Source organism: Crassostrea angulata, chromosome 6 (assembly GCF_025612915.1).
Source record: "Crassostrea angulata isolate pt1a10 chromosome 6, ASM2561291v2, whole genome shotgun sequence".
NCBI lineage: Eukaryota > Metazoa > Mollusca > Bivalvia > Ostreida > Ostreidae > Magallana > Magallana angulata.
Genome location: NC_069116.1, coordinates 42,167,153 through 42,185,478, shown reverse-complemented (window position 1 = coordinate 42,185,478; position 18,326 = coordinate 42,167,153). Strand labels below are relative to the sequence as shown.

Sequence of the window (18,326 nt, the reverse complement as noted above, 5' to 3'; positions counted from 1 at the left end):
ATACTGAAAACAACTTATTACCTGCAGGGTATCTCTGAAATAACTGATAATGGTGTCAATCTTTATCGCATTTATATCTATACCAATGGTTTTTTTTTCTTATATATAAAAGTCCAAAGTAGGAGTTTTTCCTGGTACAAATGTATTATTACCCTCCCACTACCAAGCCTTTATTTGGCAGTACACTGTATAGTCAGACAGCGAGTTATTTACCTCCTTCAAAAATCAATGACTATAAACTCAAAGGTTTTGTCATTGTTTATAGTAAATCTTTCAATGGATAATTCAGATGAGATCATAAAAACATTGCTAATAGTGTATTACAGTAGCTTGTTTTCACCCCCCTTTGATGACACAAACTGATTAATCAATTAGTCAGTCATATCAGCTGAACTCGCTGAACTTTTGTAAATATTATGAAAACATAACAATGAAGCCTGATTTTACACAGATTCATTTTGAAGACAAATACATCATAATTCTTAATTTTAGATCATATTTTGCGAGCCAACATAATTGATGAGCTTAAAACATTTGAAAAATTCTTCAACATTGTCTTGCTGAAAGTCTGATCACTCATTCAACGATCATGTTAACAAGCCTAAAACCTTCATATAGCCCACCATTACATGAATACTTCTTAAAAACAAAATCCAAATTTCCTCTATCTAAAAATGTCAATGTTCTTCTTTTTGGACATTTACATTCCAATAAATGGTAAACAACATTAATTAATGTTTATGTATTTTGCTTTAGTTGGGCCCATTATTTCGAAGTTCAAGATTTTTTTTTATTCCGAAAAAAGATTGGACTTTCATACAAAGAGTCCCTCCATGTACTGAAAAGGGGGTGAAATATCACATCCAAGAATTCCGCTTATTTTAAGTCTGTCACGCATCAGCCTTTAGCTGGGTCCCTGATAAAGTCACTTTCTCGCCAGGCTTGAAGGCTGGCATACCCAGGTAAGGACAGCTCGCACATCGAAACGCATCGCCCAGATAGCACTGAAAATAGAAAGAGGAAAAGGCCACTTGACATCAAATAACAAGCAGCTGTATTTATATTCTGCTACTGACTCACACCTGCTTGACCTAATGTCAATTGCGTAAAGTGGATATCCATGCACATACTGCACAAGATGAATGCGCATTGAAGACATGATTCTTTGTTGCATTGAAGAACCTGAATCGAGGATAAGTTGAATGCTTTTTCAAAAAATAATTGTGTTAGTGAGTTTACATCACAACTTTTTTTGTATTTTCTTTCCTGTCTACATAAGAATAAAAAATGTTCTCCCCCTCTTTCATTAAGACCGTTTCAAGTGAATGAAAAAGAGCATTTTTGTGTTAAATACTTAAATGTGCTGAAAATAAATTGTTTTTTTTATTACTGAATATAATAACAACAAAAATCTCTTCAGAAAGAACATCAGCAATCATAATGAAAAAAAAAAAAATAGATCCCACTCTGTCTGTCTATGGCAAATTGAACCCAAGTCAACCCCAACCACATGAAAACCAATTAACCCAATCCACCTGCAACCACATCAAAACCAATTGTTTACCTTGATGAAATCTCAAAACCAGAACACAGGGGATCTATAACCTTTAACTGGATCAATTATAGAACTCAAATAAAAGAGAAAAGGGATAGACTGAACTACATAAGAGACAATTATCCATCGATACTCAACTTTGACAGGCCATCAATTTTATCATAATTTCTTAAAATGTATATATTCAATATAAATATACAATACATCTTAATAAATAATTATCAAGTCTGTATTTACTTTGTTTATACAATTTCTTGTGTAACTTAAAACATTTTCCTGACCTTCAAAATACCAACCCCACCTCTTCAATTCAAAAAATGTGTACACAAGCATAAATATGGAGAACTCTAGAGTTTGGACTACCAGCCACTACAGAACCCCCCTTTGTTTTAGGAGACTTCAAGCCCAGGCTGTTCTTCTGAAACTTTAGATCTGAAGAATTTAATGACTTAATAGGCCCAGAGCGTACTGAGTACATTTGTTATTTGGTAGACACTGCACCACTTGTGATTGTGTATGTCACTTTGTCTAAAAAGGTTGTAGTCCAAACTCAAAACAAATCTATTACAATAAAAGAAACTGATTGCTTTCCGAAAATTAGAATTTCCCTCTAAAGAAGATACGTAAACTTTGTATGCTTCTCTTTAAATATATTAAAAAAGTTGTGGAAAAATTAATACAACAGAAATAACAAAAGAATCAGATAGATAGAATGTTCGATTGTTAAAATAACAATGCAGGTTTTATTATTTAATCAAATTCACCCCATGTGTCAACATTTACTATTCTTCTTTATTTGGGTGGAGTAGCCTGCTATTTTGCTTTGCTTTACTTTAGAACATTTTTCATTGCGTGTTCTTTCAATGTTACCCTCAGAAATTCTCTTGCTTGGGGGGGGGGGGGGGGGGGGGGTGTAGGGGGGGGGGGGGGGGGGTGGTATTCAAATCAGTTGCCCTCATCTGTGGAGAATGACTCTAGTTTTCATTACGCCAAAGGATCCAAATGTTAACATGTAAGCAAATTTGAAGAGGAAAATGAAACCTTCAGAAATAGCACAGGTTCATAATAATAATCGACATCTAACTAGACATGGAGTTTTGTTTTAAACATAATTAAGATCACTTTTACTAAAGTCCAAGCAAGGTATTTCAGTGGGTTCCTTACTACGTAATGCACAAACTGGTACAGAATTAGTTTTACAAATGAAAGTCTCTGACTTTGTTAAAATATATGATACAGTTTGCAAAATCCATTAAGAAACAAGAGGCCAATTGGCCTTAACGATCACCTGAGTAGCATATATCCCATACACAAACTTGTCATGGAGTCTCATATATGCATCTAATTAATTAGGTTTCATACTTGAGTAGAAAAATTATAAATTTGTAATGACGACCACGTTTCAAAAAGAACTGTGAAACCTATTATTTCGGTGAAAAACTAAAAGATCTGGTCTACAAAATCATGAATTCAGTTTTCCATTCAGGTGTGTGGGAGTAAAGAAAATAATTTTTTAACGTTATATGCATTAACATCTATACATCCATTTTGGCCCTGCCCTAGAGTCAAAACCCATCCTTGAGGGGACATGAAAATTAAAATTTCAGTAGAGGACTTCCTGGTAAATATAATTATTAGTCAGTTTTTTTATACAGATGTGTGAGAATAGAGAAGAAAATGTTTAAACATTATATGCATTAACACTATATTGCCATATTGCGCCCCCACCTCCCCTTCATGTTTTGAACCCCTGACTCAGGGGCCATGAATTTCACAATTTAGGTCAAGGAGATTGTGGATATCATAACCATGTATTCATTTTTTTTTGCCCACATGTGTGGGAGTAGAGAAGATTTTTTAAGATTTAAAACATTTTTACTATATGGCCATATTGGCCCAACCCTAGAGCCTGAAAACCTAACAAAGGGGTCATGAATTTCACAATTTTAGTAGAGGCCCTCATGGGCATCATAACCATGTATTCAGTTTTTTGCTCACATGTGTGGGAGTAGAGAAGAAGATTTTTTAAGATTTAAAATTTTTTTACTATATGGCCATATTGGCCCAACCCTAGAGCCTGAACCCCTGACCCAGGGGTCATGAATTTCACAATTTTGGTAGAGGGCCTCATGGACATCATAATAATGCATTTAATTTTTAACAAATATATATGGGAGTAGAGAAGAAGATTTTCTAAGATTTAATACATTTTTACTATTTGGCCATATTGGCCTCACCCTAGAGCCTGAACCCCTGACCCAGGGGTCATGAATTTCACAATTTTGGTAGAGGGCTTCATGGACATCATAATCATGCATTTAGTTTTTAACAAATATATATGGGGGTAGAGAAGAAGATTTTCTAAGATTTAATACATTTTTACTATTTGGCCATATTGGCCCAACCCTAGAGCCTGAACCCCTGACCAAGGGGTCATGAACTTCACAATTTAGGTTGAGGGCTTCATGGACATCATTATCATGCATTTAGTTGTTGACAAATATATATGATAATAGAGAAGAAGATTTTCTAAGATTTAATACATTTTTACTATATGGCCATATTGGCCCAACCCTAGAGCCTGAACCCCTGACCCAGGGGTCATGAATTTCACAATTTAGGTTGAGGGCTTCATGGACATCATAATCATGCATTTAGTTTTTGACAAATGTATATGGTAGTAGAGAAGAAGATTTTCTAAGATTAAATACATTTTTACTATATGGCCACATTGGCCCCACCCTAGAGCCAGAACCCCTGACCCAGGGGCCATAAATTTCACAATTTTGGTAGAGGGCTTCATGGACAACATAACCATGCATTTAGTTTTTTCCTCACATGCGTGGGAGTAGAGAAGAAGATTTTTGAAAATTTGGCTTTTTTTGCATATTTGGCCCCGCCCGTGGCACCTCAGGGGTGGTAGAGCCATGAATTTCACAATTTAGATTCTTCTTACCATAGAGATGCTTTACACCAAAAATGGTAACGATTGGCCTGGTAGTTTTCAAGAAGAAGATAAAAATGTAAAATTGTTAACGCACGACGCACAGACGCACAACGGACGAAGACCAATAGCAATAGGTCACCTGAGTGACTCAGGTGACCTAAAAAAAATGAAAGAAAGCAAGATCCATGTAGACAAGGTTAACCGTAGCTTTAGAAAACAGAGTGCAAGCAAGCCCTGACATAATTTTCAAAAAATGTCCATGTATAAAACATCTAATAAATCCTGGTGATTCAAATAACGGTAGACCTGTCTGCTAAATATGCCATGAATGCCTGCCAATGTGCATGTTAAGGGTAACTTCAGTTATCAAGAAGGAGATATGCACCAGAAATAAGTCAGATAAATGCAACTAGAGTGAAAAGTAGGCCTAAAAATCTCTGAATATTTGAAAATGTTCAAAGTCCAAGGGCAATACTGGTATTCCTGCTGAATTTGGATTATGTGAAAATCAAACAACTTCCTTATATGATTATCAGTGTAAAGAAACCCGTCAAAAAACCAGTTCAATGTATGCAAACAACACACAGAAGTCTTGAAACTGTCAGGACAGAAAGGAGATGGAATGACACCTATGAAAAGGCACAACATTTTTTAAATGTCGCGACTATCTTATGGTTGGGGCATAAAAATTGGTGTTGAATGCTGTCTATGCATTGAAAATAATTGAAAACACTGGCTAAAATTATGTCATTTCCATGATGGAAAATCCCAAATATCAATAACCTCTTATTGGGAAGATATTGGAAGTAACAAAAAAGAGAGATCTGTCAATTTTATACAAGATCCTAAACTGATATCCTTCTTATCAAATAATTGTTAAATATAAGATTCATAATTATTTAACAATCTAATATGTTAGTGACGTTATGAAAAGGGAAATAATTCTTAAGGCGACAAGCAGCAATGGGGGTTCCAAAACAACCTGAAGTCCAAGGAAGATAACTCTTGTGCAATATTTTAGCAATACTACCCTCTGTTGAGTAATTCTGTTTACTAGTACATCTATATATGTAAAGATTAACAATTTAATCAAATGTAAACATTGATATCATCAGATCCTTTCTGGCGTGTTTTCTAAGATCGTGTAACATTCAATTTTGACATTTGCACTGAGAATAAACAATACCCGTCCCTGACCACAAAGTTTCTTACTGGCCCTCTAACCACAGATTTCCTAATTGGTGGATTCAGATTACCGCTGATTGGCTGCTGGTACAGAATAAATAACCCACAGACAAAACAGCAATTCATTAAAGAATAAAAAAATTTACTCGATTCTTATTACCGTTGGATTTGTAGTATTTTTTGTAGCGTATGAATACATCATCATGACAAAAAAAAAAACATCATATAAATTCCTTTGAAAAGAGAGCATTATCAAATGGTACTTAAACATATTGGAAAATTTTCAAATTTTAAAGCTTGCTAAAAGTGTTAATTAACCACTTTTGCAGTATGCTGCTACTTCATTAAGAATAGTAATAAAGAAAAGCACAATGTCGTCCAAATTATATTTCTGTCCAAATAGCCCTTCATCTTTCAAGTTTATAAATGATAGGCAAAAATGAATCAATTACTGTGGAATCATTATTGTTTGTGAGGGACCAATGTTCATGGCTTTCATGGGTAACCCTTCCCCACAAGCGTATATACAAGGATTTGTTTAATATTTATTTATGAAGTAGAACTTGCTATCAACGAAATTACATCCCCACGAACCAAGAAAACTTTGGCTACCCATGAACATTGACCCCGCAAATAAAATGATTCCACAGTATCAAGGTTTGTTAAAAATTTTTTATTTCCAACGGTAACCATTTCAAATGCTTGATATACTAATGCTATATGTGTTGCCATCCTTTCTTTAAAACCAGAATTCCAATTCCAATTGTCGAAAAAGGGGAAAGGGGAAAAAATGTGAAAACATTTTGAATTGGAAATAACACCACTGGGTCCATTTTGAATATGAAGGCAGAGTGCTCACAACGTAATGAATGTGATTCGATGATATACTTACACTTCCACAGGCTGAGGTTGCTGTCTTTTTCTTGGTTTTGGCCTCCGCTTCCAGTTCATCAGACAAACCACAAGTACAGTTTTTACATGCTTTCTTCTTCTTTGGACCATCACCACAGGTTGCTGAAGTGACCAAAAAAACCTATTACTACCTATGAACTCAAAACTGTTAAACGTTTATTATTCTTTCATATTAGCAAGTATCAACTATGTTTACATGTACCTCACTTTAAACACTAGTGCATGTTCATGAAACCAGCTTTTCATGGAAACACACAATTTAAAAAAAAAATTCTGTATACTACATGTATCTGGTATTTACAGCAGACTTTATAGAAAAAAATTACCACAGTGTATATCTAATTCAAGTTCAATATATCATCATGTACAATATCAGCCCAACAAACAAATAAAAGAAACTCTACCTTTGAGTGATGAGGGATCCGGCTTCTTGAGGTCGTCTTCATCCAACAAAGCATCATCATCCACCAACTCCACTTCATCATCCAACATGTCAGATGCTGACAAGGTCCACACCTTGGCTACCTCCTCTTGTGATTTATCCACTGAAAGAAAAATAGCAAACAAAGCTGACTATGGTACAACTTACTATTGAAAACTTTTGAACTTCATGAATTATTCTTTTTTTTCTCATTTGGACAAACTTTGGTTTAATTTTCTTCATTCCTTATAAATAAATGGGATTCTACAATCAGTATACTTGTACACAGTAATAAAAATGTTAAAATTGAACATCATTCTTAGAATTATTCCAAGAGAATTAAACCTTAAAAAAATTAAACAGCAACACTTCATACCTTTCTTCTTTCCAAATGAAATTTTAAGCTGTGAAGTTGAACCCACTTCATAATTTGGCTTTTTGGAAGTTATCTTAATGACTTGGAATTCTTTTGTTAAGGAGAGAGAGCTTTGTATACTTTTTACATCATCTGCTGATATTTCAACTTTTTCTGGCTGTAAAGATAAATTTGATGAGCTTTTTTTCAATATGTACATGTAAATATTATTGGCACATTAATTATCATGTAAGACATACCCACAAATTTTACAATACCTAACCAGTTGCAAATTCTGAATTTTTCCACATCTATCTCAAATGATATTAAAGGCAGCAAAAATATCTTATTAATACCTGGGATATATCAACAAATCCAGAGAGTTTGATGGTAGAGATAAGTTTGTCTTTCGCTTTAAGCTGTCCATTCTCTGAGGATTTATTGACTGGTTCCTGAACTATCAAACTTCCATTTGGTTTAAGAATGCGACAAATCTCTCCCAGAGAATCAGTCGTGTGGAGGGATGAACATGGCTGTATCAAACCAGAAATGGCTGCGTCAAATGAAGAATCTTGGTATGATGCTAATATCAAAAAAGAAAATTTGATGAAATATGACTTTGTAACTCAACTCAGGCAACTTTAAGTTAGTATTTGTGACAAAAGTGTTTTGATTCTAATCATAGTTTACATATGTTTCACAAAGAATCAAAGTCTTTCATGATACAATGAGACTTTGTAAGGACATGCACATATATCTTAAGAGTCAGCTTTACCAGAAAAAAGTTGACACTAAGGTATTTCTTAAAGAATTTGAATTTTCTCACAGGAAATTTTGACACAGTTCTTTTGTTCATTAATATTAAACAAGAACTCTCTAGTTTTTAAACATATCTCCAAATATTTCTTTAAATAAGCAGTTGAAATCAAAACCAATTCTGATAAAAATCATAATATGCAACTTACATAATGCTAATCTTTCAATATTTTCCACCTGGACTTTGCCTGTTTCTCCTACTTTAGCTTTGAGTTCCTCAACCACTTGTTGCAGTTTCTCAACAGCTTGATTTCCTGACCAAAGTAAAAGTATCTTCTGTCCAGCAGAAATATCTAAATTCTCTGCCATCTTCATGTTTCTATTTTCTTCTGAAAAATAACAATGGAAATAGAGTTAATGTACCACTATTGTGGAATTAAACAACCTTGTTAATTATATAATCATACTATAACTCAAAACTTGTATATCTAAACAATTGATTGATATACACCAGTCCCTGGGCTTTAAAATAATGAATAGACTTACATGTATATTCATTTCATATATAAATTGAAAAAAAGGTCAAAAGATCAAAATTTTAATTGTGTAAATGACTAGTTTGTTCATTTATTGTAAAATACAATAGTACAAATAAGAGTTTTTTGACATATTTTAATTGGTTGCACTTGAGCAATTATTTCTTGTGAAATAAAGCTACATCTGAGGGGTGTCAACAAAGCAGGTGCTTGCAAGTGCTTGCCAAAATTTGTAATGTAGGTATACCACACATTTCATATCTATAAGGATGAGTAAAATATTTATCTTTTCAAAGCTTTTTCTCTTAGCAGCTCAGACTTAATCTCTTAATTTAACCTATATATACCTATATGAAGGCATTCCAAAACTTTTCAATCAATTCTGACATTCAAATGTGATAGTGTGTATAAGAAGTACATAATAGGCTCAGTACCGCCAAGACGATATTCCTATTAGCAATAACTAGTGCCACTAGCTCAATCGGTTGAGCATTGGTTTTTTAATTGAAGGGTCTTGGATTCGACCTTAGCTTTTACTTGTGGTCAGTACTTAGATAGAATGTTCTATCATTAAAATGACAGATGTCCTACGGACCCGGTTTAATGATAGAATTCGTCCCATATACTCGCTTCGTAGCAAATAAAAAATTATATCACGCTGTATCTCACCTAAATTTTCATATGATTGGTCTCAAATACCTACAATGTTGCTCTTTTATAATCCCATATTACCACATTAACTGTTTTTGCAACGAAATCGCTGCCACTTTTAAATCACATTTGAAAATTCACTGTTTATGGTCGCCTTGTTAATGATAAAATCCAATATATTCCGAGTGCAATTTCCAACAAAATGGCAGGCAAATTCAAACATGTTTTTTAACAAAATGCCTTGGTACGACTCATTAAATGGATTTTTGTGGACTATACTACATAAGCATTTTCAAAAAGGTTTGTAACGTATAAAAATGTGTTTTTCCTCTGCAGATATTTTTAACAAACTAAAAATCGACGCGAAGCTGATCCGCTTCACGGCTGTTACATTGCAAGTATGTGGGACGAATTCTTACTGTGACCTGAGCGTAGCCTGGTTACAGTAAGATTATAATCTTTCTTTCTTTAATATTCTTTCTAGTCAGTACTCGATACTCCTACTTATTTACACATATCAAAAAACTGACATTTAGATAAATGAATAAATGTTTACCATAATATTTCTGCAAAAAATGACAATATGTTGAAAATACAACCTATTGATGACTTTAGAGAAAAGAGTTAAGAGTTTGATAGCCTATTCATAATTCATCATGAATGCTGATACAAAGATTACTATAATTACACTTGACATAATCTCTGATGGAATAGTACACATTAGCCTATTACTAAAGGACCCTAATTATCACAGAAAGAGAGTTCCTAAATTGACACCGGTGTATAGATTTATTAACAACTTTTCTTTCAGTATGACATTTCATTACCTGACGAATTTAACCGGAAGTGAAATACAACCTTGACCTGAGATCTCAAAATAGAGGAATAGGTATGGTATGGAATAATCATTTAAAACGGGAATTCGTTCGAAAACTTTTTAGGTTTTAATTATTGCAATTTGATACTCATTCATCGTGAAAATTAAAAAAAAAATTTATTTGTATCGAATTTTGTTTTTAAGTGACACTTTACATATTTACAACATATAGAATCGCAATATAGAATTATCCGTTTTTATCCGAATATTTCATTTCACATGCTATAATATTTGTAAAATATATAGAAATAAAAGTATTTTAAATATTGTTTTCAACAATAATTTATCAATATTTTCTCATGTAGATGTATTCATGATCAAAACAATGTAGAACAAGACACGGACAAAATTCCAAATACGAACTGATACCTGATTGGTTAATTTGGAAAGGACGTCTCATAGGCGGTAGATTGAATTTTTGTGTAAGGGGCTAATGCAGTAAAAATTAATAAATATGTCTATGGACATTTTGGGTGATGATGTTTGGGAGTACAATGCTCCACAATACGTTGACTTTGCAGCTGGTGAAGATGACCCAAACGCAGATGCATGGTTTGGTAAGTATTATCGGTTAATTAAAATAACCAAATCAATGTTATTTTTGATTTTATTTTCCCCATTATTTAAAATTTTATCTTTCTCATGAAGCCTAAGATTAATTAGGATAATTACCAAAACCACTAGATCATAGTAACCCTACATGTTATTTCTATTTATATACATCAGATCGACAAAATGAGGTAGGGAATACAATTCCCTTAATCAATGATGAAACTTGTGCATCCACTCCTGAGGCTCGTCGCTTGACAAGGTCTATGTGTGCAACTCCTAAGAATGACAAAAATTTACCAGAAGCAACAGGTAGTTATACATATGATAATGGCGTGTGACCAATCCTCCAATCCCAGTACCATTTCTTGCCAGGGCATTAACATCAATTTTTGTGTATAATTATAAGTTAATAGAATAATGTAACAATGCAGTGGCAAGAAATGGCTCTGGACGAAAATTAGTCGTTGCCAGTAGCGGATTAGTCTTACAGTTTGTTTTGTAATTGATAAGATATATTGGGTCAGAATTTGGAGAATATTAAGCTTAAAATGTTTTAAAAAGAGGTCTGTTCTCTATTGAAATCTTTGATTGGAACTATTGTGTGTAGTGTTAGAACAGTTTTTGCGCAAGGGTTTCTACTTCATCTCAAGCAATGGTCCAGAGGCCACATAGCTCTTTCCTTCCCATGGCTGCTAGAATACATAAGGACTGTATATTCCTAATTATTAATAAACAAACTAATACCTGTGTAAAATCTCGAGAAGCACTTATTTTAAAATCTCCCTTTATTTTTCCAACAGATGTAAACTACATGTATTTGGAATTATGATAAAAATTTGGTATTCACTATTTTAAATTCTTGCGATTTGACGCGAAACCAATGAATCACAAAATTAAGTACTCATGTAAAAAAAAAAATAATGAATTGTTAAGTTGAATATCCACATGTCATCTGTTACATTATATTTAAACGCAGTGGATAATAAAAGGTCACTTCAAAGGTCAATCTCCATCTATGCTCTACATGCATTGGTCAATATTTCAATAAACTACAAGATATTTTTGTCTCGTGCAACCATGGCCAGATGGGAGAGGAACTATGGGGTTTCTATGTTTTAAGAACTCATACAAGTCGGGATGTACATTAATTAAAAGTGTGTTTTAAATATACTTAAAAAAAAATGATTTATTTTAGTGTAAAATTAAAGAGAGGATTAGATAGTTCTTTTAAAATTTATTACAGAGAAGAAAAGCACACCTGCACAGCCTAAGAAAATAAATAAGCCAGCTGGAAGCATATCATCAAATGCTGGAGGTGATGGATCAAAAGTTCCAGATACTAACTCCAAGTATGATTTCATAAAAAAATTTCCTCACATTCGTGTATCAAATTAGAAAATAGAAAATAAGTATAAACACATTTTGTAGTTAATGTTCAATGATTTGAGAGAAAAGAAAAGTTTAAAAAATCCAAAGTTTTATCAAGTTCTTGATTAGGAATGTATGGGTGTTGAGTATTAACTATTATTCTATTTCATGTACCTCAAGAAAATTTGCTGTGCCTATGAAAGCAATTCACCCTAAGACAAAATCAGAAAGTACTCCAGAGACCAGGGGGAGGTCAAGGTCATTAAAGCGGACCAATTCCATGAGAAATGTGAGCACAAATTTGCCCAACCCCCAGCTTCAGAAAAGACGGTCTGCGGATCCTGCTAAGTCTGCCCCTGTATCAACTGTTAACAAGCCACCAGAAAAGACAATCTCTAACCCTAGCATTGCGAAAGCCAGGTCTCAGGTCAGGAGGAGCGCTGGGGTTATGGCCAGTACCACCAAGGGATCCCATGCTCGCACCTTGTCCTCTGATAGTGCCTCACACTCCAGAACTAGATCTACCTCTACCTCCAGTGTATCCAGTAACAACGCCCAGAACACCTCACAAAACGAGGCTTCAGCAACCTCGTCAAAGATGCCTAAGCTTACTATTCCCACCACTCCAACATTTATGAGGTACTTATAAATAGGCTCTATGATGCATTTGACTTTATATTCAAATCCTATTATGTTGGTTGAAAAGATATGAGGTAATCTAATCTTGCAAACTTGCTTTAATATTAGTTTTGTGTCAATAATCATAGGAGGAAACCAATTGGAAAGGTTGAGAAAGTGAAGAGCAGTGAAGAACAGCAGCTGGAACAAATAGCAAACATTAAAGCAGAATTCAACAAACGAAAGAGGATGGCGCAGAAGTCCTACCAAACAGCCATGAAATCCTCAGGTTATGTACCAGTGCACTCAAAGACCGAGCCCACAAAACCAGAGGACTTCCACTTTGAGACGGACACTCGTCTGAAATCTCAGAGTACCCACAACACTAGTGCTGATAAAAAGGCAGACTTTGTCAGGATTCTTCGATCAAACTCTAGGGGGCGATCACCAGTATGTATTATTCCAATGTGGCTAAAGAAAGTTAACTAGAAGTGAAAATTCTGTGAGAATAAAACAGGCATTAGGGTTTTGTGATTTGCAATACAAAATGAAATATTGTACATTATCCCCCTATATTTGATGAGGTTGTCCGTAACTTTGGTAATATGGAACAAAATCATAATCATGAATATTTGCACTGAGTAAGGTTAAATTGTTTATTTAAAGGGTCCTGCTGAAAGAGTACCCACCAAACCCCAGCCATTTAAGCTTTCTGAAGGAAGAAAACGAAAAGCTGAGACAGACTCGGAGACCTACAAGAGCGTGGCTGAGCAGTTAGTGGCCTTCCATAAACAAACACCCGACAGATTTCATACTCAATCTAAAAGTGAGTGTTACTCATCCATAAAGTAAGCAAAGAGCAAAAGTCTTTTTTTAAAATATTAAAAAGTACTTTTACATGAGAAAAACTTCTAGCCTTTGGGAAAATGTATTTTAAAGAATTTTTCCATTGCTAACATTTTGACTGTCAATAGTCAACTCAAACTTATAAAGTTTGTGTTTGAAAGATACATAGTAGACACTGTAAGGTTATGATGCTTATTTCAATAGAAGGACCTGAAAGAGCTAAGAGAATACAATCTCACTCCCCTGTGTCAGGACTTACCGTGCCAAAAACCCCGAATTTCGAGTCTACCACCCGTTCACGGCCTGTTTTAGTTCCAAGTCAAAAAGACCTTGAAGAAAAGGAAATTGAGGAAATGAAAAAGTATGTCTAGAAATAAATGAAAAATTGTACTGCTGCATGCATAACTATCTTGTATTCAATTCAATTGTAAATTGCCATGATAATTGTATGTTGACAAGATCATACTGGAATTCTTATAATGTTTCTATGTCTATTTCAGAAATCAATTCAAAGCACACCCTGTGAACAAAAGAATCTTGACCAATCCCAACACTGGCGTGAAGAAGGTTGCTCCTAAGCCTGTCACCAAGTTTGAGGAGTTTGATTTGGAGTGTGGCAAGAGACCTCAGAATAAGAGTTTAAAATCTGACACTGAGGAAAAGTTTGAATTCCACGCTCAGCCTGCACCAAAGAAAATATTGGAAGGCCCAGTGGTAAGATAACTACAAAAAAAGTTTTTATCTCTCTCCTAACTTTTTCTCACTCTTAGTGCATCATCATCATCACTTTTAGTGCTTCATCATCAATCTTACTGCATCATTATTGACATTAATGAAATCAATGCATCATCATGATATGCTGTCAGTGTTAAAAACATCTTTTTCGTGTACGAAATAGTCAGAAATCCATGTGTGAAAATTTTAATTGTTTTTTTTAAAAAGCTGATTCTATTACATATCATGCATATATTGTATACTTTTCTCTATCAGGGGGTCAAGCCCGCCAAGTCACTTCCTCTGACCCAGCCTCAGTCTCCAGCATTTGCTCTACGACAGCGTGTACGACTTCCCATGCCCAAAGAAGAAGAGGAGGAGGTTTGTGTTTTCATCCAATGTCACATTGGTCATAGAAATTTCACCTTAAATTGGATAAAATAAAGTATTTTAAACATTGTTTCTTATATTGGTTTAGGTGTGCTTATGTAAAGTTTTCCTTACCATAGGAGATTGACAAAATAATTTGTGTACATATTTTTATTATAGTTCATTTAAGAAAGAAATGTGTGGAAGATTTGATATGGTTTTGAGCAAGCTCATTCAATGCATGACACATTTCAGATAGAGAAAAGTTTATCAAAGAAACGAGTGGCACACCATGGTGTTCCTTTTCAACCCAATCTGAGCCACAAGAGCACTGTCCCTCAACCTTTCACGTTTGAGGACAGAGACAAATCTCGAATGGCTCAGAAAAAGGCAGTCATTGATCATTATCTTGAAGAGGAAAACAAGGTTAGCTTGATGCTGTAACAATGCATGGGACCAAAAGGAGTGACAGACTGAATTTGAAGAAAAGAATTTACAACTGATTTGTATCATAGATAATTCATATGGTTGTCTTCAGTTGTGGAATTTTTTTTATTTCAAATTTGAATGTTTGTCACTGGATTTGGTCCCATTTGTATACTGTATTTCTTACACAGTTTCTTTTTATGAATGTGCCCCCTAGGTCTCTAAGGTGATAAAGGGTCATGCTGTTCCCCATTCTGGCGTACCTTTCCAGCCGACTCTCAATCATAAATGTACGGTCCCTACTCCATTTTCATTCGAGGAGAGAGACAAACTTACCATGGTTAGAAAGCAAGAAAAAATTGAGGAAATTTTTGAGGAAGAGAAGAAGGTAGTACATGTGTGAAGCATGTGGCTATTTCACCCTCATATTTGACAATGTTCTTTTATCTTGATTTATATTTGAATAAGTTGCTTGGTTTTCTATGCAAGCCTCTGTTTTTTAAGACACTGCTGTATAATTGCTACATGTGTGTGTGTATATGCTTTTTCTGTCTTTCTATTGTTTTGTTCTTATATAGATTTTCTCTCTTCATTTTTCCTATTTAGCCTTTATAATTCATAAAACATGTACATGTACTAACATTTCTCTCATTTTTTACGCACATTCAAATATATAGTCTAAACATGCAATAGACTTATTAAATAAGAGCTTGAATAAAAAATTCACCCCTTGTTTTAGATGCGGGAGTTCCATGCCCAGCCTCTACCGATGGGAGAGGACGCTCTTCCTCCCAAGAAAACTAAACCTGTCACCATACCTGAGCCCTTCCAGCTGGAACTCGATGAGAGAGGAGTCAAAAGACTGCAGGAATTTAGTCAAAAGGTTTTTAATAAAACTTTTAATAAAATCTGTTAAGCAAGAATTTGAAACTGGTGGGGAACATTTCAAATGTACGTGTGCATGTAATCTTATAAATGGTCAAAACTAGCAAAAATTTAATACTAATTACATGATATTCTCAGTCACATTGAACATGCAAAATGTCAAATACCTTAAAACTAACTGTTGTTAAAAGGTTTCTTTATTGAATTCTGATTTCCCAAGATTTCATATCTACTTACTTATCCGCTTTTCCTTTCCATGGCAGTCTATGCCCAGATTAATTGTAGATTATATTTATAGATATGTAACATTTCTTCATTACTTTGCCCCTCTGTCCCTTTATGGAACTTTCTAATGACACTATATATGTGTATAGATAGCCCGGCGCTGGATCTGCCTTTGAGTGTTCTTGTCATAGAGAATTAAGATATCTTGATTTGATCTCTATAATGACTGGTGATTGTTTCATGCAGTATGTTTTATATTTATATCAATTACAAATGTTTTCATTGGCAATTATCTTTTTTTTTTATTAAGGTTGAAGAAGAAAACACACATTTGAAAGAACAAGCCAAATTTCGAGCCAACCCAGCCAAAGTGCTGCATCAGGAACCATTCTGTCCTGCGAAATCATCCAAGCCCCTCACAGGTACTTTAAAAATACAGAAAAAATGGCTCTTTTTTTTAAAGGGAGATTTTCTTGTTGTTCTGCTTGTACATTGACAAGTAATAGAAAGCCCCAAAGATGTACCGGTACTCTACATACATGTGTTTCATGAAATGCTAGTTATTTTATATATAATGAGCTTGTTTTCATCTTGGGAGGTGTTTCCAAATAAAAATCTTAATTTATGTACATGCATAGAAACTGGTATCTCACATTATTGCAGTTCTTGAATGTTTTTGAATATGTAAAATTTGTGTTGTGAGCCTTTTTTCAGAAGTCTGTAACATTCATGTTATGCTTATTTGTTCGTTTTCATTCTTACAGACATAAGTGGATTTGAGTTGAACACTGAGCAAAGATCGCACAAAAGAGAGAATTTCGAAATGCACAAAAAGGCCAGAGAAGCGGAAATAGAAGCAGCCAAGCGACAGAGAGAAAAACAAAAAGAGGAGGTGGAAAAAGCTTATGTTGCTAAGGTGAGGGCGGAAGCTGTGCACAAATCCCAGCCAATCAAACGTTTTAAATCCGTGGAAGTCCTGCCCAGTGACAGACCATTGACATTTGCCGAGTCGCCAAAGTTCGAAACAGACCGCAGACTGAGAAGCAAAGTCAATTGCTTCTAAATTGTTTTTCTCTTTTATACTGGGGAAAATATGTACATTTACAATGAATGTGTAAAAAACGATGCTGAAAATTTTAGCTGTAAATTCACTTCCATGTTTTAAGTGCACAAATTGTGCTTTTAATATTCCATTTATTTTAAAGGGAAAAAATGGTTATTGTTTTGTTGTTGATGAGGCCAGAGACTTGTGATGTACAGTATCATGCATGTACTGTGTACTGATGAAATCTAAATCTTCTATCTCACTCTTAATTTTATCTTGCTGTCATTTCTCTATCTAATGTTCACATGTATTTCATTTTTTCATTGGTTTTTACTCATTAACAATGCCATACATATTTTTATACCCCCGCAAACGAAGTTTAGGGGGGTATATTGGTTTCACCCTGTCCGTCTGTCTGTCCGTCCGTCTGTCCGTCTGTCCGTCTGTCTGTAGACGCAACTTTGTCCCCCCTATAGAATTTTTTATTACTGCATGGAACAGTTTGAAAATTTGTACATATGTTGAACACCATCTGAAGATGTGCACCTGCAATTTTTTTTAAGATCAGACAAGATTTAATGATTTTATGACAGTTTTCATTTTCCTTATTCTATATATTGTACACTAGTGTTGAAAAGTAAGGGAGGTAATCCCTACAGATTTTATTAATTAATTAATAGAAAACACTCTAAAATATATTTATATAAATACATCCAGATGGAGTTTTTTGTCTTTATGTCTTAATTAATAAAAAAAAAATATTTTTTATATGTCTTCTATCAACTGACAATGCAAAGTTTTTGTTTGTCAATGATAAATTCTTAGGAGCTAATAAGAACATCAAAGACAAGTGTGGCTGAATTCATTTGTCCCAAGGGAGCCATTATCTGAGCCATGGTTCAGATGGAGCATGTGTTTAGGGGAAATTGATAATCTGTAAAGTGGGTGATGGTTTTTGGGGCTATTTTAAAACTGTTTCATGCAAACCAAAAGGTCTTTCATTATAAGGAAATAAATAATATAATTATTAATAAAGAAGTTAAACTATTTTTAGAGGTTGTTTAAATTTATTTGTCAAGTAAA

At 34.2% G+C, this 18,326-nt stretch overlaps 2 protein-coding genes across 3 annotated transcripts; one reads left to right on the top strand and one right to left on the bottom strand.

Annotated features, from left to right (window-relative positions):
• Positions 1-437: 437 nt before the first annotated feature.
• Positions 438-10,227, bottom strand: LOC128189790 (anamorsin homolog). The gene is made up of 7 exons (XM_052861549.1): positions 10,146-10,227; positions 8,341-8,520; positions 7,732-7,958; positions 7,397-7,553; positions 7,004-7,144; positions 6,580-6,701; positions 438-1,004 (listed from the first exon to the last, which is right to left on the bottom strand). The coding sequence occupies exons 1-7, from the start codon at positions 10,225-10,227 to the stop codon at positions 891-893; spliced, it is 1,023 nt and encodes a 340-aa protein (XP_052717509.1). The 3' UTR covers positions 438-890.
• Positions 10,228-10,563: 336 nt separating this feature from the next.
• On the top strand, positions 10,564-17,597 carry LOC128190168 (targeting protein for Xklp2-like). 2 transcript variants are annotated; one of them, XM_052862099.1, is made up of 13 exons: positions 10,564-10,752; positions 10,922-11,056; positions 11,991-12,096; positions 12,296-12,754; positions 12,883-13,183; positions 13,400-13,559; positions 13,784-13,940; positions 14,080-14,293; positions 14,570-14,674; positions 15,306-15,476; positions 15,828-15,971; positions 16,509-16,620; positions 16,963-17,597. In XM_052862099.1, the coding sequence occupies exons 1-13, from the start codon at positions 10,650-10,652 to the stop codon at positions 17,259-17,261; spliced, it is 2,466 nt and encodes an 821-aa protein (XP_052718059.1). In that variant the 5' UTR covers positions 10,564-10,649; the 3' UTR covers positions 17,262-17,597. The 2 variants fall into 2 exon arrangements, with proteins under 2 accessions (XP_052718059.1, XP_052718058.1); XM_052862098.1 differs by lacking the exon at positions 15,306-15,476 and adding an exon at positions 14,918-15,088.
• Positions 17,598-18,326: the final 729 nt, after the last annotated feature.